A 25,524-nucleotide genomic window follows, 5' to 3' on the forward strand; every position below is an offset into this window, starting at 1 on the left:
TTTCACCTAAGGCGATAAAAATGCAATAAGAGTAAGAGACATCACGTAAGTTTGCCGTGGGTATCACGTGCAGCTTTTGCCCTTTGTATCGCGGCTTCAGCCCTCACCCTACTGTACATGGTCCTTCTCTCCTTCCTTTAATCCTATTACCCTCAGCCCGTCTCACCTTGCTGGTCCCAGTTATTACAAGCATCCTCTGTCTGATACCTGCCTCCTCGCCCCGCCCCCCACCTCCCAGCACAATACTCCTAATATCCTTACTAAGTGCCTCCGCTCTCAACCCCTCACTGAAGACTGTATAATCCCCCCGGAACAAGAAACTGCCCCATCTCCTGACTAGTCCTTGCTCCCCCTTCTGACAGGCCAATCCCCCCCCCGCCCCGGTATCTGCTCTCTATACCTCATCATCAGGCGAGCCTCCTCACGCGTCCCCTGTCCCTGGCTGTGTGTGGCTGGGAGCGGCGGGGGCTCCTCCCCGGGGCGGGGCCTCAATCTCTCTCAGACAGTTGGCAGGCCGGGCCCGGGTTGGGGAGGAGAGGAAGGAGACGAACAGCCAGACTCGCTCAGAGAAGTCACGCTGCTGCTCTTGCTGCTGCTCCTACTGCTGTAAGATGTAACGGTGCTGGGGCTGCGCTGGAATGACTTGCGGGAGGGGCTGGGAGCCGTGATAACTTCTGCATCATGCTCAGACGTTGTGAATTGGTTTTGGGGGGTGGTTAGGTGGATACAGCATGTAGAGATGCTTAAATGTTTCTTGCCTACGGCCCTCCAGCTGGTTTGGAGTCCCAGCATCCCTGCTCAAGGCTGCGGGTTGTGGTCCTCCTTCACTTGGAGCAGACTGAGTGGAGTTGGTACTAGGGATACTAGTTTGAGTTGGGGTCTGTCGGTGTAAGCCGTCATGGAACTATCTCAGCTTCTGTTTAACTATAGCTCGCACAGCCGTGCCCACACTGAGAGCTACAACTTACTTCTCCTGGCTCCCGTTTTATTGTAGCCAAGTGGCTGCTAGAGTTTGGCTAGGTTCTTTCCCTTTGGCTCTCTCTTCCTTTCACTTGTGGCTGAGTGAGATGTGTGCCATGATGTCGGAACATGGGCTCCTCTCTATATATGGCTACAGTCTCTGTCATTTCCTCTGCCTTTTTAGGGCCCACACCCACCTCTTTCTTTCTCCCTTTTCTGGCTCATTCCATCCTGCACTAACTCATAGCCCTCACTCTACTGACTTTTTATCATTTTTTCTTCAGTTTCATCATCTGCTTTTTCACTATCACCTTCCATCTTTTGTTCATAGAGATTCCTCTTTATCTGGTCCCCCTCTGTCTTGCTAGACTACCAGAGTGGCTTTTACTTCATACTCTTCCTCCTCCCACCCCACCCTTTCTCTTATACTGGGTATTTCTGCAACAATCGCTTCATGAAATCTCTTATTTACACTAAGATATTTATTCCTGATACCCATTGAGTATTTAGTAAAATACAGCGCTCTCCCATTTCACAACTTGTCTATTTATGCTGTCAAACTTGCATTGTGAAGCAGCTCTTCATGGTAGTGTAGAAATCAGAGAAAGGTAATTCTCCTGTGCAATTAAATTCTATTTGTTTAATTTTTGTTCTTCAGTGGGTGAGGGATGCAAGTGATGCAACTCCTGTGTGACTGAGATGAGCAAATCATATTGCTCCACCACACACAATGAAATTAGCAGGGCAGAATTAAAAAGCAAACACTATACAGACAATGCAAATATGAATAAGCAATGGGAAACACACATATAAGAAATGTATTTTTAACTGAAAGTCTGGCCTAGAATAAGGTACCTGCAAACCCTTATAAGTCTGTTGAGTTCTCCAACTGGGCAGCCGGTGTGGCCCTCTACATGAGTTTTATGCTCCACCCTTGAATTCTATTTACAGCTTTGTATGCCATCATAATTGTAAATAAATCTGGGGCACTATCTTTCATTCGGACATCCTGACCACGTGTTGGTTGCTTTGACATGTGACAGAAACAACCCTAAGGTAATTGCCAGTCTGGAAAGATGCAAGGATAGAGTTAATTTAAATACATACAGGTTTAGCTTCAAGGATTGTTTTCTAATCACAGTTTAATTGCTTATAAGCTAATGACACTGCTGTGTTAAAATTGTATAGCAAATATATTCATGAATATATTCACAAAGAGACCATTGTGGTGATCCCTTACTGCCAGCAGCAACTTCTCTTAAAGTAGAAGGGAAATGTACTATCTGCAGTATACTACGGTATACTATCTCCGAGTGTCACCTGTTAACAGGGTCATTGTCATCTGTTCCTGTAATTTTTTGTATCAGCTTGATAATGTTTTATTGTGTTCTTTGGATTATACACTATTTGCAGAAGCATCTCTGGTCATACTAAATTTTCCTTCTATATGTTTTGCAATTATATTTACAAGAACCCGGAGAGTACGCTTATTTGCAGTGAAACAGTGTGAGGAAGGCTGTTTAGCCGAAACATGTAGTGCTAAAAAGATGTCTCAATAAATCCACACTGTTTCACTGCAAATAAGCGTACTCTCCGGGTTCTTGTAATTATAACTGTAAAATATACAGCCAGCACGGGGACTGCTACCTGTGGATGAGTACCTACTGAATACACTGGAAGCTACGGCAGGACGTCTACCCATATTTGCGGATTTATATATGTTTTGCCTTGGTGAAATGTAAAACCCTCATCAGGTTAGTGATGCTGTATGAACTCATCAGGTAATTCTTCTCTCCTTAGGTTTTAAAAATGGAAGTCCTGGATAAAGCAGTAAATGGTTATATTGATCACTTGCTTGGGCCAAAAGGTAAGCAGCTGTAATTGCTACTGCGTTTTTGTAGCTCATTGGCAGTTATTTTTGTAGCTTGTTGGCATTAAAGGTAGTTTACCTTAGTGTACTTAATATTAATTTACAATAATGTACATAGTGGCATTTTTGACAATAGGGACCATTTAGCACCTTTCAAAGATATTTTTTTTAAAGGAAAGCACCTAGTCGAAGGGACCATTGCCCTCTTAGTATATGGTCTCAAGAAAAGTTAGATCAGCACAATCGTCTCCTTCTGCACATACTTCAGCTTTATAAAGTAATTAGCATGGCATTAATTGCATTTCCTGGTAATACGATTAATATTATGCAAACAAGCAAGGAAAGAGAGGGCGTGTGCAGTTTACTAGAATGAAAGCAGAAAGCACCCAACCCAAACCCGCAATGGTCCCCCAAATTTCAACCCTAATCTGCCTGAACTAAGGTTAAACCTGCGAGTTGATTTAATTTTCGAGTGGGGCACAGAACCACTGTTTTTGTTATTTCTTGAGGTGAGCAGGAAAATTGAAGCTGCTCCATGTTTGGTACCTGCAAGGAAGATAATTAGATTACCAGTTCACAGATAACCCCCCTGCATAATGTACTTCTTATCTGTACATTGGTAATCTAATTAGCTGCTTCATTTAGCTCAAGAAATAATAAAAACCATAAACCATACAAGGCCTATTCATTAAACTTCTGTTGAAAAGTGGATATACCACCATTTTAAGCAATAAAAAATGAGAATAAAGTTGGCCGTACAGATGTCACAAAACAAGTAGATCTTTGCCCAGCCAGGCCATCTGCATGCCACATTGGTCTGATCCAGTAGTTTCCCAGATCATAACAGAGGCCTATACAAGCCCTTGGCAGAAGACCTCATTGACCTGCTGATGGTTGCTGGGGTCAACGTCCCCAACAATCAAACTGCATTTTCATTTGCAGGCTTTATTTGCACTCGAGGATGTGTTATAATAGGTATGGAATTTTTGGGCTCTGTAATACAAAATGGAACAAAGTTGTTGCACCTATTGACACTATCAATTAAAGGTACCTGTGCCTAAACATACCAAGTTAATCCAGATAAATCATATTACATATTACAGCAGTCTGGCTTAAGGGCAGTGGCACACAAGGAGACAAGTCGCCCACCATAAATCTTCACTATTGCGGGTGACTAATCTCGCTGACTTGCTATCCCACTGGCAAGAATGTAAATCACTGGTAGGATAGTGTATGCATCGCTTTGGTTGCCCGAATTTGCCTCACAAGGAATCTTCGGCGTGACTTTTGAAAACCGTAGCAACGTGTGTGCCAGCCCACCGCGAATTTACATTCTTGCTGGTTGGATGGCATGTCGGGGAGATTAGTCACCCACAATAGTGAAGATTTATCAAGGGCGACTTGTCCCATTGCCCTAAAGGAGGCAGTAATTCCAGGGTTCCTACTGCGGGATGTGTCAATAGGTGCAGCAGATAAAATAAACACACATAGGCATCATTTTGATGTAGAGCACTGCAAATTATGCAGTCTTTTGAAGCATCTATCTCAATTAAATCAGATGCAACTCTCCCTCACAGCCGCCATTACACTGGAATTGTGAGGGAAAATGCTGCATTGTGGTTTAAAAAACATGGTAAATTATGTCTGAAATTGCTCTTAGCGCTCTCTGATGCATTGCGGATTTGTCAAATTCCACATACATTGATGAATAAATGAATTATATACTTAGCAAATTTCTGTTCTAGTAGAAGCTTGGGAGGAGAAATATGGGGCCCTGGCATTCTTTAGATTGCCTGCCGCAAGCTTATTCATCTCATGATTATTGCACTTGAACAAAAGAGAGAACACTGCTAAATCTGATGTTATGCATAATATATGCAAATCCATTGGATTGTAGAAGTAGATCATTCCTTTTGTTTTTTATCTTAAAAATTAAAAAATGAAGTGGCACTTAAATCAAGGGTTATACAGAGTAACTTGATATATTGCTTATCAGAAGGGAAAAGTTACTGAAAAACACAAAGCATATAGTAAAGGCAAGCTAATTATACCTAATATAACACATCAGATATTTGGGGAATACAGGTTTAGCATTTGGTTCACATTCAATGACTGGTCAATGTTAGTTCATATAAAGGTGATTGGGCACTGCCACAATAATTGCTCTGCGGCTGTGTAATGTAAGTCATTGTGTAAGTGATTGTGTACTAGTATTTACTTGGAAATAAGTATTAGTATATCTGTCAATAAATGTTTATAACATTTAATGTTATAAATAGCAGCATGCATTTAATTACCATGTACACCAGAATATACTTACTATATAAAATAGGCTCATTGGAACACTATACCAGTCTCATACCTATTTTTAATATTTTATTAGTCAGAGAATATACATAGTTGTTATGTGGCTTTTGAAATCAAGAGGCACACAGACCGATTAACTCAACCGATTTTCAACTATAACTAACATATACTGGTTTGGGTACATATACTTCTCACTTCAGTCTGCACATTCATTTATTCGTAGATTTCCAGCACAACATTGCCCTAAAGAGGCTCTGGCTGCCCCATGAACACAAAAGTAAAATTCTTTAAGGGTAAAGACACATGGAGCTACAAGTAGCAGCTACTTTTTCACAGCTACTAAACACCAGAAAATGCCCTGCTGTAGACAATACTGAGAATTGCCTCTCATAAAACACACATAGAGACAGTTATCAGTAAATGATCAGCATTGTCTGTTTTAGTAGCTGTAACAAGTAGCTGCTACTAGTGGCTATGTCTTCACCCTAAAAGTTTCTAAAAGAGAAATTCAGTTGCAAACAAATATATATTTCTGTTTGTCCTTGAAGTAGTTATGTTAGTATAAGCAAAAGAGTAGCATCCTTTTGTGGGGTAAGTTATACAGGATAAATGATAAAAAAAAATAATAACAGCTGTAAAATTGCAAAAAATTAGTATGTATTACAATATATAGTTCTATGCCCTGTGTTAGGGAAAAAATACAGGAATGGACAATGGGCTCCCACCCTGGAATAATAATTTACAGTAGCACAGTGGTTAGCATTGTATGCTTGGTTTCATGGGGTATTCAGTTTGATTTAGATCAGGGCACTATCTGCGTGGAGCTTGAATGTTCATGTGATTGGGAGGAAACCAGAGGTTTTAAAGGAAAATTGCCCACAGTCCAAAAACCTACTGGTATGTGAGTTTACTTCTGGTGTGAGTGGCCCTTGTGTGCATGTGTCTGATTTTCAATAAATTGGACACTGAACTGATATTTGCATTGGGCAAGGGGTATGTCTGGTATCACAGCTGGTTTAGTGTACCCTGATATTGCAAACCTAGAAGTAACAATGGTTATTTCTTGGTAAAAATAATAAAATATTGGGCATTTCGCATTTAGCAAATTCTTTTTAGCACTGGAATGATTTGTTCCAACACGAAAAAAGAAATTGTCAGTATTCTTTCACCCCACATTGTCATTTGCATTTGGGAGCAAGGATTGGGGTGGCTGAAAGTGCTTAGCCCTACTGAACAGTGATCAACTGCTGAAAGTGGTGAGACACATTCTAACAAATTGACACTGGTGTTTTTTTCTTTGAGTTTGTTCACAATCCTTTCCATGCTACTACTAAGGGAAATATGTGTAAGAAGAGAAGGGTGGAGTTCACAAATGTGTATTTTTCCACATGTAGCTAAACCTGTGAGCTTTCAGTATTTATTTTATCTTTATTTGCTCATATTTGTTTATTTTCTGTCTGCATCACTCTTTAGATCCCAGAGTAAGGGGATGGCTTCTCCTGGATAACTACGTTCCTACCATTCTCTTCACTGCCCTGTATTTATTTATTGTGTGGAGAGGACCCAAGTATATGCAAAACAGACCGCCAGTTTCATGCAGGGGCATTCTAGTGGTGTATAACTTGGGGCTCACCCTTCTCTCCCTCTACATGTTTTATGAGGTAAGCATGTAAGCTGCCTATTTTACTGTTTAATGCATTAATGATGTTTATATTTTTACAATGGAAATGAGAGACCGAGGCAGTCCTAATAGAGGTAGTCATCTGTGGCCACAGAAGAATCCTTTGTGGTTGTAAGTTGTATTAAATCTAGTAAACTGTAAAATCCAAGTTCTTAGATAGGTAACCATTAAAGCTGCCTGCTGATTGATTGTTATAGCTTACTAGAAATTATGCAAACATTGGATTATTTATTACATTAATGCCTATGATTTTCAAGGTTACCACAGTTTTTCAAATTGCAGTCTTATATTGCCCTACTAGTCACAATTGATTCTGCTTCAAAATACATAACAAATGAATGCATAGGAGCCTTTATGAGTACTTTACTATATTTACAATAACTATTCATTTTCTGGTATTTTCTTTTAGAGGCAATGTATTATCTCCTGGAATTATTCCCATATATCTCATATTTGTGCTGGCATCTTTTGTTTTCATGCACTGCCTGCAATTGAGGAGAAGCATAATGAACTCAGCTAATGATCCAGTTCTATGTTAATGTTTTCTAAGTGATTGATATCAATTTCTTAAGCAAGTGCTCTCTAATTTGTTCTGACTAGTGTGGCAGTTATTCATTGTACAGCTTGTTTGAAGACCAGATTAAATTAAAATCATAATGACATGGGGTAGACAGAAGAGGCACGTGGTGGGGGGTGCTAGGCCTGTATCTTTTCTGACTGCCTACTCCTAGTTGGGCCCTGGATTAGGGAAATAGCTGCATAACCTGGTGCTCTGGAGGATCATCAGATGCTGGCTGGCTTGGGGGAGACAATATTGGGTGGTCCAATAATCAAGTGCAGCTTGCCTTGGGTATCCTTATATAATATAGTATTATAGACAAACCATCAGTGCCATGTAACATGACCACAACTAGAAGCATCAATACATTATTGTGCTAAAGACATAGTCTATGCTAAAATTTTGTTGAGCATCAGAGAAATATAATTAAATTACATACTTAAATGTTAAATCCTAAATGTTTGGGCGATTTTTATTGATATGGTGCTACTTGTTCATGCAATGCTGTAAAGTAAAATATCTAGTAATTGCTCGACAGCTGTTGATAAAGCACCATTCAGCAGGGCAGGCACATCCAGAATGCAAGTTTTGGAGCAACAGGAGGTGCAGGCTGCATCAGGGCCCTGTCCTTACCTCCTGCTCCAAGGATTTTTGATATGGCGCTTTATACAAAGAGCAGCAAGCCTGGAGCTCTTAGGCCCCTTAATGCTTGTAGTTGCTCCTCCCAGGGGTGGCAAATAAGCGATTATATCTTCTGCCTCACCCCTGACTAACTATTGAGCACCCCACAGTTATGGGGTCTGCTTCCTCTATAATCCAATGACTTAAACTAATATCAGTTCTCTAGCACTCGGTTATATGACATTCTGATATTTTGAGCACCCCACAGTTATGGGGTCTGCTTCCTCTATAATCCAATGACTTAAACTAATATCAGTTCTCTAGCACTCGGTTATATGACATTCTGATATTTTGTCTGCAGGGTTTTTGGTACACGCATTAGCCCTAAAAGATGTTGTAACATTGTAGAATACGATGTAGGAGAAAGCATAGCCTTCAGAGAAATAAATTTGGTTCGTCTGTTATAAATCCCTATTCTATCTTTCAGAAAAAAATCATTTCAGTTAAGAATTCCATCAAACTTCTTATTTCTGTCCTTTGAAGAGTTAACAAATCTGGCCCAAATGTCACTGGTATGCACACAATCCAGCTAGAAAAGGCATCTGAATTCTTCCCTTGGACACACACTGTTCTTTGTTAGGAAACCCAGAGGAACACAGCACTTAATCAGCTTTGCAGTACATTGTGTATTCCTACGGCCAGCCTTACAGTGATATCACAAATATTTAGGCAGGAATTCAAAAAGCATATCGTGATGGTATAGACACTTTTGCCCACACACTCTATTTTATGGAGTAGGGATAAATTATTGACTACATCAAAGTCATCCCCAGTCTGGCCAGTCTGACACTTACTTTCATCTGATTTATTATTATTTCTACTGCTTCATTATAAGTTTTTCACAGGAACTAAGTTTTATCTGCAACTTACTTGCTTTCAAGGAAATGCTCCTAAATGATTGCCCTTTCATTGGCTACAACTAGGACCACCTGACTGTAGCAGGAAATGATGGGAGCTACAACAAGGAGCTGGCCACTGTTTCTGTATAAATTATTACAAAAAAAGGAAGTTGTGGTCATTGTTGTCATTGCACCACTGCTTAAATGTTTAAACTGTAAAACTTTCCTTTATATCCAGATAACAGGCCTGGGCTGGCAATTTGTGGATTCTGGCAAGCCAGAGGGACTGCTGTAAGACTGTAAGAAGCCATAGACAGTCAATATTAAGTGGGCTTATGGCCCACATATGTGTTGCTTTAGCTTTCCAAAATGTTTTGCGCAAGGCATCTTCAGACAACTTTGGAAAGCCAAACCGACGCTTAAGTTTTCCCACCAACAATTTGGAAAACATTTGTATGAGATTAGTCATGTGCGATAGAGGACATGGGCCACATCTGTGATTGCCCTAATTGTGTTTCTCTTTGTGTGTATGGCATTTCTGTGCTTACAAATGTGGGTGCAGGATCAAGGAAAAAGGAAATTTAGCTGTGGCTACAGAATGATCTGAGACTAAAGTACACTTGTTCAGCATGAGTAAATATAAATGTGATCAGCCTGTGCAGTCTGCCAACCAGAACGTTGTGTTACAAGGTTAAACCTATCTGTTATTGGCAAAAATTGTCTGAGTGAGTTTCCAGTAGACTTTGAAATTGAGCATAAATGGGATGATCAGGCCATGTGCATATGGTGGGAGCTAAGTGCTGATAAGGCAGACAAACTTAAACTCAGAGACCCATAAGGACTGGAACATACAAACAGTAGAAAAAGAGAAAGTGAGAGAAAGAGAAAGTGAAAGTATTTAGATGTACTTACTGGCCTAGACAAATACTACTTACAAAAACATATAGCAGTAGAGAACTATGATACATTTATTTTTACTAGGTCATTCTATGTCCCTGCTAAAATAGGACACGGTCATTGGTCAGTGCTGTTAGTAAAACTGAATCGGCTGCATCTGCAATCCCTCATTTGCCCTTCTTCAGCCTACATTGCACAGAAGATACAGTGTCACATTTATAAATCTTTTTTGCAGGGTTATCAGGGTTTAATTAAAGGAGATGGGTATATCAAGCATTTTTGTATTGAAATTGCAATTGTATAGTAATACAGTATAGTGTTTCTGTGTACTGCAATTTTTTTCTATATGAATCTACTGTGGGTAGATAGAGGAGAAATCAGCCAGCTAATAGTACAGTATGGCCATACATGCGTGGTGCCAATTGTCAGAGCTCTCAGGACTAGGACATAAGGACATATACGGAAGCAGAGCTTCTTCATATATCAGAAGCAAGTTGTAGTCTGTAATACAGGTGCACAGGTGAAGGCAAAGGTCAGGAACTGGCCAGTCAATCATTGTTACATCAGATAATTAGATTGCACCCTGGAAAGTAGCAGAGGTAGATCTATTACCAAGTATCTGGGTCTGGAAGGGCTTTTTATTTTGAATTTGTTATTAATAGTATAATGCCACAGTGACATCATGGCCCAGCTACGGGCACAATCATACTGGGACTTTGATGTCAATGGCAGAGATTGGAGCTACATAACAGAAACACACCCATGCTCTGGGCATCTGTTGGCTTGGTTTTAAGTTTTATGGCTAATCAGCTTTTGTATAATTACATCAAACTTTAATTAGACAAGCTGATAGACTTATGTTTTTTAAGCACAAATTATATATTTTATATATTTCATATAGTTAAGTCAAAAAGGTATGGAATTATATGCTTTAGTGCCTTAATTCCACTTGTTTTTTTTCATTTTCCAAAGAGACCATAAATGTCTTGAAAAGATGTAAACACATGCTATTATGCCATAGATTAAGTATTTTTGTATACATGGATTTAGCTTTGGATGCTTATTATGTTTAGCAGCATGTACGTGAATAAAGGCAGAGTACATTTCCAGAGCAGGTTGTTGCCCGGTGCTACAATTAGACATGAAGTAGAGTAGACATAAATGACATGCATTGTGGGATTACTGTGATTTGCACTGTGACAGGTTAGTAATTATGGTGCTAACAAGACTGTAATTAAATATTCAGTTGCACCTGGTTTTGCTCTGCTAAACACACCTTTGCTGCAGCACAGAGAGGCTGCTGGGCAGAAGGGCAGGCTGGGCATCAGTGTTTCATAAGTGTTTCATGTGTCGCATTGCATTTACATTTACATTTTAAGGTGCAAATATTCAGTAATTTTTGGGGAGAATGCTAACGTGTCCCTACTGAGCCCTTTTATTGTTCTGTGCACCCAACTCTTATTTATAATAGACTTGGAATTTAAAGATGTATCATTTGTGTGTGTCCTTCTCTCCTCAAGGAGAAGATTGTGCATGTGGAATTCTATAGCATATGTAACAAATGGAAGGTCGTCTGTAGTGTGTCTGGTCAGCAGTTCTAAACTGCTGCACCTGGTATCAATAAATAGCAGTAAGTGCCCATGTGAGCTGCCTACTGCAGAGAGAACAAGAAGAACATTTAGGAAAATACAAATGTCAGTAATTTATTTAAAGAGACACCATACAGTATTCACTTTCAGTACATATGGTGCTAATCTTTTCAAGAGGTAAGGTAAGGTTTATAAAGTTCAAATGCACTCTACAGTGGGTGTACACCTGAACTAATTATTACTGTATTGTACACCTACTGGATTTCTCCCATCTTTGCAACTTTTTGGCTGTCAGATGTGAGCGTATTCCATTCATTCGGGTGCAGGCACAGGTAGGAGGTGGATGGCGATATCTTTGGCAAGCGATTTTCGGCTTGCCAAAATTATATGCCAGATGCCTCGTCTGGCTTTAGCCTTACCTTACTCCTGAAGACTATGCTCCTTTTTACCAGTTTTCAAATTGCCCCAACTTTATAGAGCATCAGTGCCCTGCTACATAGTAATTTGGATTGAAAAAAACGTCCATCAAGTTCACCCCTTCCATGTGACCCACAGCATCACACACACATTAAAAAAGGAAAGAAAACCTGATGACTTTATGCCTTTCTTTGTAAATAAGAAAAAGACAGAAACGTCAAACTTTTATTTTAATTATGAATTAATAAAAATATAATATTTTTTAATTTTACAAATGTTCCTGGTGTGCGCTTCTCTTCTAATGGATTATATATACAAATTTATACATACAGGCAGACACATATATCATATAAAAATAAATAATGAAGACCAGTTGCAAAGTTGTTAGGTATAGGGCATGTTATAAGATACTAAAAGTTAGCTTAAAGGTGAACCACTGCTTTAAGCCAATTAATACATAAGCCAGACAGGAATAAAGAATACAGCATATGAAATGTGGATCAATGAGTAGAAGAAATACCTTCATGTGCAGTCACTTAAATTATATTTTTGTTTCTTCAGCTAGTGACTGGAGTATGGGAAGGAGGTTACAACTTCTTCTGCCAAGATACCAACAGTGGAGGTGATGCTGACACAAAGGTAACATTTCTGTAGTCATTAGTATTTTTCTTTATTCCTCTTGTTTAAGCACATGTAGTGACCAAAGCATGCTTTTGTGGGATAATCAGGTACAAATCTCAGCTCTTAGGGCTCTGGCACACGGGGGAGATTAGTCGCCCGCGATTAACTCCCTGTTCGCGGGCGACTAATCTCCCCGAGTTGCCTACCTCTGCCATCCCACCGGCGAACATGTAAGTCGCCGGCGGGATGGCAGACGCGGCGGCGCGATTTCGCGCAAATCGCCGAAAAAGACTCGCGAGTCTTTTTCGGCGATTTCCGCAAATCGCGCCGCCGCGTCTGCCATCCCGCCGGCGACTTACATGTTCGCCGGTGGGATGGCAGAGGTAGGCAACTCGGGGAGATTAGTCGCCCGCGAACAGGGAGTTAATCGCGGGCGACTAATCTCCCCCGTGTGCCAGAGCCCTTAGGGGTAGCAAAAGTCCAAGGTAGGGGAGCATCTGGCAACTGGGACATGGTGGGGCGGATTTGCTGGTGTGGAGAGTATAGTTGCACTCTCTACAGAACCTCCAGTGTCTACCCTAAACCGTCAAATATATCAGACTTTATATTTGCAAATATATTTGTCCATTTTAATGTGCACCTTACCTGTATGCCAGATAGGAGTTTATCTATATTTCACAGTCTAATTCATTGTATGGTTTGTTAAACTGGAGTAGTTGTGAAATTATATTTTTGTAGAAACATAACTGTATTTGATAAAAAATATGTTTTCAACAAGTACTGAGCAAAGACTATTTTGGATAAGATACAAAAATAAAATGTATAAATTGTTGCCTTTAATTGGCTGAACAGTTTTGATTAAATAAACTTTTCCTCAGTATCCTCCTGTGCATTTATATACTCATCAAAACTAGTCCAAACACATCCAAACACCCAAAGCAATAGTTAGAATGAATCATTTACAGAATGACTGAAATTTTCATGTTATCACCTGCATTTCTATTCCAAATAGAAATATTCACAGTGTGCACAGTGGGAAATGGAATCAGTTAAAATACAAAGATCTCAAGAAATATAATTAGTCCTCGTTTATTAAGCTTTGACCTATTATTTAATGTTGTACTGAGAATATGTAATCACTTACACCAGCCCATGTCCTAGTGGAGTGTGGTCTAATTTCCTTGCTTCTGGCACACAAACACAAATTAGGGTACATGTAATTTAATGCCAGCTGGCCATAATGGTATGTTTATAGACTTGGATAAATCTGGAGCACCTAGAGATAACCAATGGTCATGGACTCCGTACAGATAGTGCCCCCATTAATATTAACCATAGTAGCTGTAGGAACTTCTCCTCTCTTTTTACAGTTAACCAGTTTACTACAAAATGAATAAAATGATCGAAAAATGAAACAGTATAATACTAGATTTCAGTCATGTGACCACTATGTTGTTTCAGGGTGCAGACAATCCCACATATGTAATAAAAGGCACTTAGTTTGCCGAGGATCAGTAACCCATAGTAGCCAATACAATGTTTGTGTTTAAACAGGTGACCAGTAAATTCTACCTACTTATTGGTTGCTATGGGTTACAACTGCTGGGCAAACCTAGTGCATTTTATTACATAACCCCCAATGTATTAGACAAAGTATACAATCATATACATTAAGAGTGCTATTCACATTTATTCATTTTGCAGATAGTTCGGGTCCTGTGGTGGTACTACTTTTCTAAACTCATTGAATTTATGGACACTTTCTTCTTTATTCTGCGGAAGAACAACCACCAGATCACTGTCCTGCATGTCTACCACCACGCGTCCATGCTCAACATATGGTGGTTTGTCATGAACTGGGTTCCCTGCGGGCACTGTAAGTAGATAAAGGAGATTTTAGATTCACTGTTTAGATGCCATTACCTGTGTTCTGAAGGGAAGACTAACCAGGAGGTAGGAAGGGTCCTTGGTTAAATGGTCATGACTATCTCAATTTAAATCATAAAGTTATAATACATTAGTCATAGAAAATAGAACTATGATTTTGGCATGTTTGTAGAAAAAAATAAACACATGCCAGAAGTCAGAAGAGTACAGATTACAGTATAACAGGTTACTTTTAATAAATCTACACAAGTTGGTTCGAGTGCTGCACCAAGAAATATCTTCTTTCTGACAAATCAAAACAGAGCAGAACCTGGATTTTTATATTGGAAGTAAGTAGGTTTTAAATTTGGGAGCCTAGAATGCTGCAGTGTCTGTCTCTACCTCACTTGCACACTAAGGGGCACATTTACTAACCCACGAATCCGAATCCGAATTGGAAAAATTCAGATTGGAAAACGAACATTTTGCGACTTTTTCGTATTTTTTGCATTTTTTTCGGCGCCTTTACGACTTTTCGGAAATTGTCGCGACTTTTTCGTTACCAATACGATTTGCGCGAAAAAACGCGAGTTTTTCATAGCCATTACGATGCGCTCGTATCTTGTCGCGACTTTTTCGTATTGAGCGGGCGAAACTTTCAGACTTAGCATGATTTTGGAAGCCTCCCATAGGACTCAATGGCACCCTGCAGCTCCAACCTGGCCCAAGAAAAGTCACCATACTGAAGCTTGAATGAATCTGAATCTTTCGTACTCGGCGCGAACGCTACGAAAAAGTTGTGACTTTTGGCGCAAGTAGTAACGCTACGAAAAAATCGCCAGATTTTGCGCAACATTCGGAATGGCAACGAAAAAGTCGCGACAATTTTCCGAAAAATCGCCAAATACCGATCATTACGAAAAAAACGCAATCGGACGCATTCAGCTCGTTCGTGGGTTAGTAAATGTGCCCCTTAGTTCTACCTCTGTATGCATAAGATCTGTAAAAAAGAATGATGTTTTTGTGTTTTCGATTAATGTGCTGCAACTATTTTTTTTTCTGCTCTCCCAGCCTACTTTGGTGCTACTCTCAACAGCTTTATTCATGTGTTGATGTACTCCTACTATGGACTCTCAGCTATTCCTGCCATGCGCCCATATCTGTGGTGGAAGAAATATATCACACAGTGCCAGCTGGTAAGGCTCCCATTTATCCTTTCCTTGGCACCCTCTACAAAATGCCATTTGATCATTATATATATAATATTGCATTAAACTGTCTCAATACAGATGAAGACTGGTTGGGAAAAAAACCCATAGTCAACTGGCTAGAGTTTAATGCAAGGCTGATGCCACGCCATGCGTATGGTGTATATTTTTGGCAAAAACTCTTGCTGAGAATACGCAACATATGCACCCAAATGAATGGAATACGCTCTGGTGCAGGCAGATGTAGCTGAAATCCGCATGGAAATGCGAGAAGATGCAAAGTCCCTTATCCAGAAACCTGTTATCCAGAAAGTTCCAAATTTCAGCAAGGCCATCTCCTGTAGATAATTTGATAATTTGGCATGGTATGTTGGATGTGCTCAAGGTGTACATTTAGTAACGCATTAAACATAGAGAGGCAAGGAATCCTGTTATATGTTACAGTCCTTCTTAATATATAACCTAAGGCTTTTTGTAACAAGAAGCAATCAACTAGTACAATCTTGCAATAAAAAAAGTAAGACACAATTAAGATACTTGTAATTCCACTTTGTTGGCAGAGATCCTGTACAGCACAAGGCCGTCACAACTTTGCCAGAATAAAAGTAATGTGAAGGATTCCACAAATTGCTTGCAATGCTTTAACAGGGACATTTTTCGGTGTGTTAAACCAACTAACTCACTGCAGAAGGGAGGAATTTCCAACAATTCCTAATTTTCTATAATGTTTTACAGGTTAAAATCCCATAAGCCTTGGACAAATTAGAAATATATTCCTAACGGGGGCCCAATACATCTTCAGCATGAATCCAAGGAAAAGATTTGTGCTGTGTGAAGTTTGTGTTTCACTCGTTCATTTAACTCAGCCAATCAATTTTGTTGTTTTATATGTGCTATTTTGCCTTGACTCTGTAGAATGACTGTGTGAAGTGAAGGGGATTACTTATTCTAGCTCTCCCTCCCATCTAATACCCCTTTATAATGATCTCCACCTTATTTTTGAAGGGTGACAAAGAGCTTATTATGCCTCTTTCCACTATTACCCCTCCTACACAGTGATTTTGCAGATTCAGAAGGGTTCAGAAGAGCATAGAAAACAAACCATATTCCATTTGAACTGTTCGTAAATATTAAAAGTAACACAATACCATTATTTTTTTTCATCTAAAACAAATGTTTTCATGTTTTTAACAGCTGCACCAATCCTCCTTGTATAAATATACAAGTCATTTGTATGTGTTACTGAATTATGCTTGTGCCCTTCCTATACTAATTCTTAGTGTGTTCTCCCCTGCAGACTCAGTTTGTCCTTACTATGACTCAGACTACCTGTGCAATGATTTGGCCCTGTAAATTCCCCATGGGCTGGCTGTATTTCCAGAACTGTTACATGATCTCCCTCATCATCCTGTTTGGCAATTTCTACATAAAGGTACATTAGGACAACTTTTATTTGCAGTAAATGCTTGGCAGATTATTGTATAATGCATAAACATGCTGGAAAAATGCAAACTAACATTCAGTATACAAACTGCTGTCAAATTGCATTCATGACTAAAAGGCTCAGCATTGCAGCTCACAACTCAATTGTACCCTTGTGATTCATTTGAATGGTTTCACGTGCCAAAGTGATAGACAATATAACTTTGCTTTCTCACATAAGTTTGTGACAGTGCTGCTAATTAAATAAATTGCTATAACTGGCAGAACTGTTTTGATGCCAGATTGCTATAAATAACTAATGTTGAACTAATTAAGAGATAATTAAAGGATGCAAGTAATGATTTATTAGAAATGTTAATTAGAAATTTTATTCAATATAGATATGACAGCTGAACTATCGCAAATGTGCAAACATAATTGTATGATTCACTGTGCTCACACACAAACCAAGGGCTAGCTTACATCAGCCAATGAATGGACAGAGATGTGGCTTCAAGCCCTCACTTCTTCCTGTTACAGTTAGAGCTGCAGCATTTCCTGTTAGGTGAAGGAAATAGAAGATGTAAGGGTAAGGCCCCACAAGGCGGATTGTCAGGCTGACAATCCGTCTGTATGCTTAAAAAATCTTCTAATTGTGCCTGCACCCTAGGAAACCCAGATGGCCACCTTGCTCCTGTGTCCTCCACCTCCTCCCTGCATGCGCGCGAGAGCGAATAAGCACACATATGTGCAGTGACAGTGGGGGAGGGGGGGAGATGGCAGGGAGCAAGGAGCCAGGAGAGGTACCTGCCTGGCACTCACCCAGCGTTGGGCCCTAGGTAGGTGCCTTTTCTGCCTAACTGTAGTTCTGACCCTGGTATACGCAACAGATATCCGCCAACTAATGCAAGACTTTAGTGTACCTGCATCCAGGTGGATTCAATGTTTCTGGGTGAAGGCAGATTTGTCAAGCATATGGGCTGACAATCTGACAAGGGCCTTACCCTTAAAGGAAAATATTCATTTATATGTATATGACGATTTGCTACATTTTTTAAATAGGTCACTTACAAGGATATAACTTTTTTGGTTAAGTTTCCATTCAAAGCATATAGTTTACCTTTAATACGACTCTATGAAATGTATAAACATTTACAGGATGATAAGATCCGTAGGGGAATGTTTGACAAACACTGACTTATGAATCACAGAATGCATGTTTGTGGACTTTATACAGATGGACTGTGGTGTGTTGTTACTACAGCAATCCAGAATATCTATATATATATATAGTAGTAGATAGTGACGGCACTCAAAGGCTTTGCGCAAAAATGATAAAAAGAGTCGAAGAATCACATATCAATTGCAGGTGGTGAAGATTTATTTGTCCAACGTTTCAGTCCATTACTTGGACTTTCGTCAGGGAGAACAAACAGTGCCCTGTTTGTTCTCCCTGACGAAAGTCCAAGTAATGGACTGAAACGTTGGACAAATAAATCTTCACCACCTGCAATTGATATGTGATTCTTCGACTCTTTTTATCATTTTTGCGCAAAGCCTTTGAGTGCCGTCACTATCTACTACTAGAACTACTTTAGCTCTGGCACCAAGGTATCAATTTGTTTATTGGCGTGTGCTCCCCACTCTGGACTATATATATATATATATATATATATATATCACAACACTTGTGTTTATCAGTTTTCAGATTATGGGTTACTATAGTCCAAGATGTCTTTTATTTTAACACACACATACATGATTCTGCAGATTAAAAGCCTGTCAGTGTGTTTGCTTGCTCCTCAATGTCCTAACGCAATCCCATCATTACCTTGGTACATTGTGAAATGATAGATTCTGGGATGTCTTGAAGTTCCTCTGCTTTCCAGAGAACCTGTGCACCACCCATTATAGAAAAAGAGGGACTATAAAGTCTTGAAATTCACCACATAGTGAGAGAGAGGGTTGCATTACACACCCAGCATAAGGGATTTTAGGAAACAGCTCGTTGGAGTTATCATGATGTCTTTTTTTTAATCTGTGGAATCAGGTATTCCTGTGTAAAACAACAACACACCCGTATGTATGTATAACTTTATTTTTAAAGTGCCACAAGGGTACGCAGCGCTGTACAATCTTACAGAATACAAAATTACACACAGGGAGGAATGTTATAATAAATAAATACAATAAATATATATAAATGCACAGGGAATAAGTGCCATGTGGTATGAGACACAGTAGGAAGGAGGTCCCTGCCCCGTAGAGCTTACAATCTAAGTGATATCACCCATATATATATATACTGTATATATAAGTTCAGATAGTGTTTGTGCACCTTTTCTACAAATGAAGAGATTGTAGCTCTTTTATGTCTAGCTTATTACCAATTTCTTTTATTACATCGATATAGGGAATCTATGCTTGTTATTTGACTCATGGGAATATATGTGATTTTATTTCTTAACTGGACTTTAGTATACTTTGAAAGTACTTACGTAGTCAAACAGTGTTAATTTTAAACCCAGGAGAATTATAGAAAGACTGTGGTAACTCAGAACATGCTGTGGCAGATGAATTTAAATCACTTTGCCTGCAGACACTGTGCACTTTCAGATATGGTGTTGTGTAGTGTAAGTAGAACTACTAGAATCCAGTTATGCACTGAGAGGGGTAAGTTACTGTGGGTGTAAGAAGATTGTTAGTATGACTAAAGAGGTGAGCTCAGAGATGGTATGGAACTGGGCGGTCATCATACATTGGCATCTCAGTAAAAACTAAAGGTTCTACAATTTACTCATGGGGAGCAGTGGTAAATTGGAATAAGAAGAAGGTAAACAGGCGTATCTTGTGTTTTCTGGTATCCTGGCATTGAAGAGCTCTCCTTGTAGGGAATAAAATAGGGTAGGAATTCTCTATAAAGGTCTATTTAGAGAAACTATCCATAAGAGCAGTGTGGAAAGTAGGTTTGGAAGGAGAGACATTTTAAAATCATGCCCTTCTTTGCTTATGTCTGGTAGTCATATTCTTGTGTTTTCTGCCTTCCTGCCAATTTGTATGAGATGTATGACTAGAATCCTACTAATCTTTATAACACTACAAATGAGGGTGAATGACATCTTATAGGAAGCTATAACTCACTACTCAAAGGTTATTATTTACCATGCCACTGTAAAAAAAAAAAAAAACAGGGGAAAGGACAAGCACCAGCCAGGAATAAATGTGAACTGTAAAAACCTTTACTGGGCAAAGTCAGTGACATGATCAGTTATTGTGTGTGTGTGTGTGTGTGTGTGAGTGAAAGACACAAAGTTGTCTATGTTACACCGCTACAGCAAAAAGTAGAATAGTGAAAGAGAGAGCGAAAGATACAAGAGCAGGGAAACCCACAGTAGCCTTTACATTAACACTTTGCTGTCTTTTGTTAAAATAAAAACTGTACATTATTATGCAGGAATTATTAAATAACAGTAAATTAGATTATATTATAGTTATGGCTCTATATTTTGCACTTATTTTGTCATTGTTGGTGAATAATCTATATTTGCATCTTTCTAAAGACCTACAACAAGAAGACCTCTTCCCGAAGGAAAGAATACCAGAACGGATCAGCCAGTGCAGTGAACGGACACACAAACAGCTTTTCTTCCTTAGAGGACAATGTGAAGCAGCGTAAACAAAGACAGGATTGAGAACCAAACGCAATTCACCACTTAAATACACCAGAGAAACAACAATGTCAATTGCAGAGAAATCATCTGGGCCCTGACGCCCACACAGCTACTGTAACTTTCCCTAATAAAAAAATAATGTGATTAATGTAGGTTTTACAGTTCCTGCCATAATAGAAATGAAATAGAGACATTAAAATAGGCTATCAAAACAGCAGCAGTTAATGTTTAGATGAATACCTACCAGTCGTTTTCTGTCTCTTTACCATCAATTCAGAGTAAAAAAAATTGACATTTATGTTCAAGGTTAAAACACCGGCAAAAATATATTTTTGTTTATGGCCAAAAAGGCATTGGTTTGCCTTTTAATAACATTTTTTTATGATTATATTATGTGCAATGTATATTTGAAGTATTCTGTTTTTGTCAGTAGGAATACTGTTTTATTTTTAATAGTGTGGAATCCCCAGTGATAACCCAAGGGATATTACTTTCTGAAAGCAACTGATTACCATTAATCAAGGAGTTCTTGTGAATAGATATGGCCACTACGCAGGAAGCCAGCCAATGCTACATTGTGTGCATGCAGAAGGGATAGGTGTGCCCATGCAGCAACAAGTTGTTACTTGTTTTGCCTGATAGGTCTGACCATGAAAAAAGTTTCTGGAGGATTTGGAAAGTAATATACCATTTACATGTTGCAAGAAATAGTAATACAACTGCAATGCAGGTAATTAACATATGTCACATGTCTAAAACTAATTCTTTTATGAGCTTCCTAAACATTAACTGTTGCTTAATCCCCCTTGGTGCCAGACAGGTCAGCAACGTGTAACACTGCAGCACCTCCTGACGCTGAATAGGTCAATGGTCCAGTGATATTTTAGTTCACGTTGCTCATGCTGTAGACTGTGGAAGAAAAGTATTATTCTAGTTTATAACACTGCTGTTGCCTTACTAGTTCATATTATAGGTGCTGAATAGCAATTTATGGTTTTCAACAACTGTAATTTATTTTCTAATGCAGGGTTTATCCATCCGGCTGTAGCTGACATCTGTATAGTATCATTTCACTTATTAAAGAAACATGCCTTAATAATTCGATATGTAACAAGCAGGAGCCAAATTTTCATACAGGTTGGAAGGTATCATTGGACAGCACAACCTGAGGGCAGATTTTCACTATGACTGTTAATGGTCCTGCAGGTAAAAGCATTTGTTTTGTAAAAATGTTGGTGCATAATTTATCCGCCAATGTTGGGATTAACTTGAAACCTTCTCCTTAGGATATCTGACTTTTCTGTATTGTCCATAGTGTATCTGTTAAATGATTGTTAGTGACTTGCACTCAAGCGAAGCTTATAGCCTGCAACATACAGGTAAATTCATCAATGCGCACAAGGGCATAGCAACATGAGCCAAAAGTTAACAGTCGCATTATGGTTTGTTCTGTTTTACCTGCGCTGGACTGTCATGCCACCAAATCAGCAAGAGAATCAAGCAGTGGAGGTGGGCAGAACATCTATAATAAGCACTACTGCCCTCTCAAGATTACTGAAGGTCCTGTATCATCCCCTGTGAAGACATTATCTTGGTTCTCATTCCCAGCTGTATATGACATCAGATGTTGGTCTTTGTACAGTGAATAGTGAGTTTTGAGCATTTTTTTAAATGATCAATATTACGTTGACTGCAGGAAAGGATAATGACATACTTCAGAACCACGTCACAATCCTTGCCTTGAGTCTGTTTAACAAGCCAAGGGAGAAGCATATGTGTTTCTGTTTTCCTCTTGAGTTGCCACTGGCAAAACCATTTACATTGCACATAGAAAATGTGTCTGTTAATATATTAAAAACTAAAAATTACAGTATATGAATGTGTTGGTTGATTCTTTTTATGTCTGTAGTATAAACACATGCACCCTGCATAACTGGAGGGCAAATGATAAACCAACAAGTCCAATGGGGAGAGAGTGACCAGTTGTATATAAGAAAGTAAGACTAATCTTTTGGTTTTGTAGCACCCAACCCACCCACGCATTAAACATTGTTGTAACTAATTAATTAGGATTCTTTCAAATACTCTAAAGCAGTGCTGTCCAACTGGCGGCCCTATGTATTGTTTAAATATGTAATCCCCTGTGTTGTTCACACCTTTTAATCTCTGCATTGTTCACCCCCTGCAGTGTTCACACCTCAGGCTCAGGCTCTAATCACCCACATTGTTCCCCTGTTCACACCTCAGGAGCAGTAGAAACCCACAAATAATCCCTGCACACTACAAAAAGAACATATACTGAGGTGGTACTTTAATTAAAAAGTTTTTTAATATATAGTTATTGTGCAGACTGTAGGAGCAGTGCCAGCATTGTGTCACTGTAGGCTGCCTGTGTGTGCCATACACACAGGCATCATAGGGCAAGCAGAGTATGCCACACACAGGCAGGGTAGGGAAGGCAGAGTATGGCACACACAGGCCAAGTATGGCACAAACCAGCCAAGAATGGCAAACACAATGAAAGTATGGCACACGCAGGCAGGGTAGGGAAGGCAGAGTATGGCACACACAGGCAGGGTAGGGCAGGCAGAGTATGACACACACAGGCCAAGTATGGCACAAACCAGTCAAGAATGGCACACACAGTGAAAGTATGGCACACAGGGAGGGTAGGGAAGGCAGAGTATGGCACACACAGGCAGGGTAGGGAAGGCAGAGTATGGCACACACAGGCAGGGTAGGGAAGGCAGAGTATGGCACACACAGGCAGGGTAGGGCAGGCAGAGTATGGCAGGTTTTTGCTGTACTACAACCATTAATATGGGTATGGTCATGTGATAACATGGGTGTGGTTTCAAGTGGGTGCGGTTTCAAAAAGGGGAGTGGTCAAAACTGGCTTCCATTATCGGCCCTCCACCACGTAGGTCGGAAAAATTCCGGCCCTCAGTACAACAGAAGTTGGACAGCACTGCTCTAAAGGCATGGAGTGCTGTGCTGCGTCTGCCCTATACCACACAAGATAATAGTGGTGTTTTGTCCCTTAGTGCACATATTCTTAGGTTTACTTAACCTACAGTACACTCAAGGGTAGTACAATGTTGTTTCCACAGATAAACAGGATAATAAGGCAATTCAGATGTACTTTGTAGTGTTAACTGCTGATACAAAGAAATCTGAACACACACTAGACCTGCAAGCATACAGACAGGGTATACCATCCCATACTGACACACAACTTTTTAAAAACATTTAGCCTCAGAAATGTCTTATGGGTGTAATAATGTTAAAATAAGAGAACAGGGTGGGAAATCAAGAAGTAACAAATATGACACAAGGTGGTAGCAAAAGAGTTAGGAAATGCAATAATAAAATAGAGTACAAAAGAGATAGGTAGTAGAGGTATGAAAAAGTAAAAAAAAAGCTTTTACTAAATACAGGTAATGGAAAAGAATATGTTTGTCTGACAAAAAAATTATCTTGGGAGGAAGTTCCGCTTTCAACAGGAAAATGGGCCTCATTTACTTCTACCCCTAAGTGAATGAGCACTAAGGGCTACATAATTCAATGGCAAACATAAGCAACACAGCATTTATAGACAACATACAGGTTTGTGTGTTGCATTTTGGCTTAAAGGACATACAGCTATTCTGAAATGTGCAGAGTATGATGCAAAAAACATGGAATTTCGCCTGTTTTTGAACTTAGCACCCTGTCCTGCACTTTGTAGTATAATGTAGAGATTGCTATTTTAAGACTATTTGCAATTGGTCTTCATTTTTTAAATCATGCTTCATGAACTATTTTGTTTTTTTCAGCAGCTGTGCAGTTCAGAATTTCAGTAGTTATCTGGTTGGTAGGGTCCAACTTAGCCTAGCAACCAGGCAGTGGTGTAAATGAGAGGCTGGAATTTGAATAGGAGAGGGCCTTGATAGAAAGATAAGGAATACAAAATACCAATTACAATAAAAGTGTAGCCTCACAGAGCAATACATTCCGGCTGTGACCCCCATTTGAAACCTGGAAAGAATCAGAAGAAGAAAGGCAAATTATTCAAAAGCTATAAGAGTGAAAACAGAGAGCTACTTAGCAGCAGCTACTTGTCACAGCTACTAAACCCCAGAAAATATGCTGCCATAGGGAATACTGAGAGTTGCCTCTGCTAAAACACACAAAGAGACAATTATCAGCATTGTCTATTTTTAGTAGCTCTGTGTGTCTTCAGTCTTAAAAATAAAAAAGAATGACCAGTTGAAACGTTGCCAAGAATTGGCTAATCTATAACATACTAAAAATAAGTAAAAAAACAGGAGCTTTTGTCAGATGGTGTAATGATTCCAACTCTATTAAAAAATGTTCAGTCAGCTCAAACTTTACAGGGGTGCAAGTGGTACTACCCTCCAATAGCCATTCAGATTCTGCAGTGTAATCAGTTATAGTTTGAACTATAATTTCACCACCTTTATCTGCTTGTCTAAAAACAACCCCCTATCTGCCATTAGCCCCCATATCTTATAAAAGATACAAAGTGTGCCCAGTAGCAGTAACCCATAGCAACCAATAAGATGTTTGCTTTTGAACATGTGACCAGTAAGTTGCTCCTGGGCAAACTAGGTGAATCTTATTATATAATCCCTTAAATCTTTTCATGCCTTTTGTTCTGACCCAGTGATATTATGACTAAAATACCATATATACGCGAGTATAAGCCGATCCGAATATAAGCCAAGGTACCTAATTTTACCTAAGAAAACTGGAAAAACTTATTGACTCGAGTATAAGCCTAGGGTGGGAAATGCAGCCGCTACTGCTAAGTTTCAATAATCAAATTATTTAATAAAAGGACACTCACAAGTGCTTACATGACTACCATATTAATTAACACAAGGTATGGGCTGGAAAATGAGGCGCATCCATCATAAGATAACCACATGCAAGG

The 25,524-nt window shown here is 39.4% G+C and overlaps 1 protein-coding gene across 2 annotated transcripts; it reads left to right on the forward strand.

The window, feature by feature from the left end:
• Positions 1–541: 541 nt before the first annotated feature.
• On the forward strand, positions 542–22,461 carry elovl5 (ELOVL fatty acid elongase 5). 2 transcript variants are annotated; one of them, NM_001011248.1, is given in 8 exon segments: positions 542–606; positions 2,761–2,827; positions 6,611–6,798; positions 12,362–12,439; positions 14,126–14,297; positions 15,359–15,483; positions 16,793–16,927; positions 20,478–20,736. In NM_001011248.1, coding segments are annotated over 7 exon segments (888 nt in total). In that variant the 5' UTR covers positions 542–606; positions 2,761–2,769; the 3' UTR covers positions 20,610–20,736.
• The last annotated feature ends 3,063 nt before the right edge of the window (positions 22,462–25,524 follow it).

Source organism: Xenopus tropicalis, chromosome 5 (genome assembly GCF_000004195.4).
Source record: "Xenopus tropicalis strain Nigerian chromosome 5, UCB_Xtro_10.0, whole genome shotgun sequence".
Taxonomy (NCBI): domain Eukaryota; kingdom Metazoa; phylum Chordata; class Amphibia; order Anura; family Pipidae; genus Xenopus; species Xenopus tropicalis.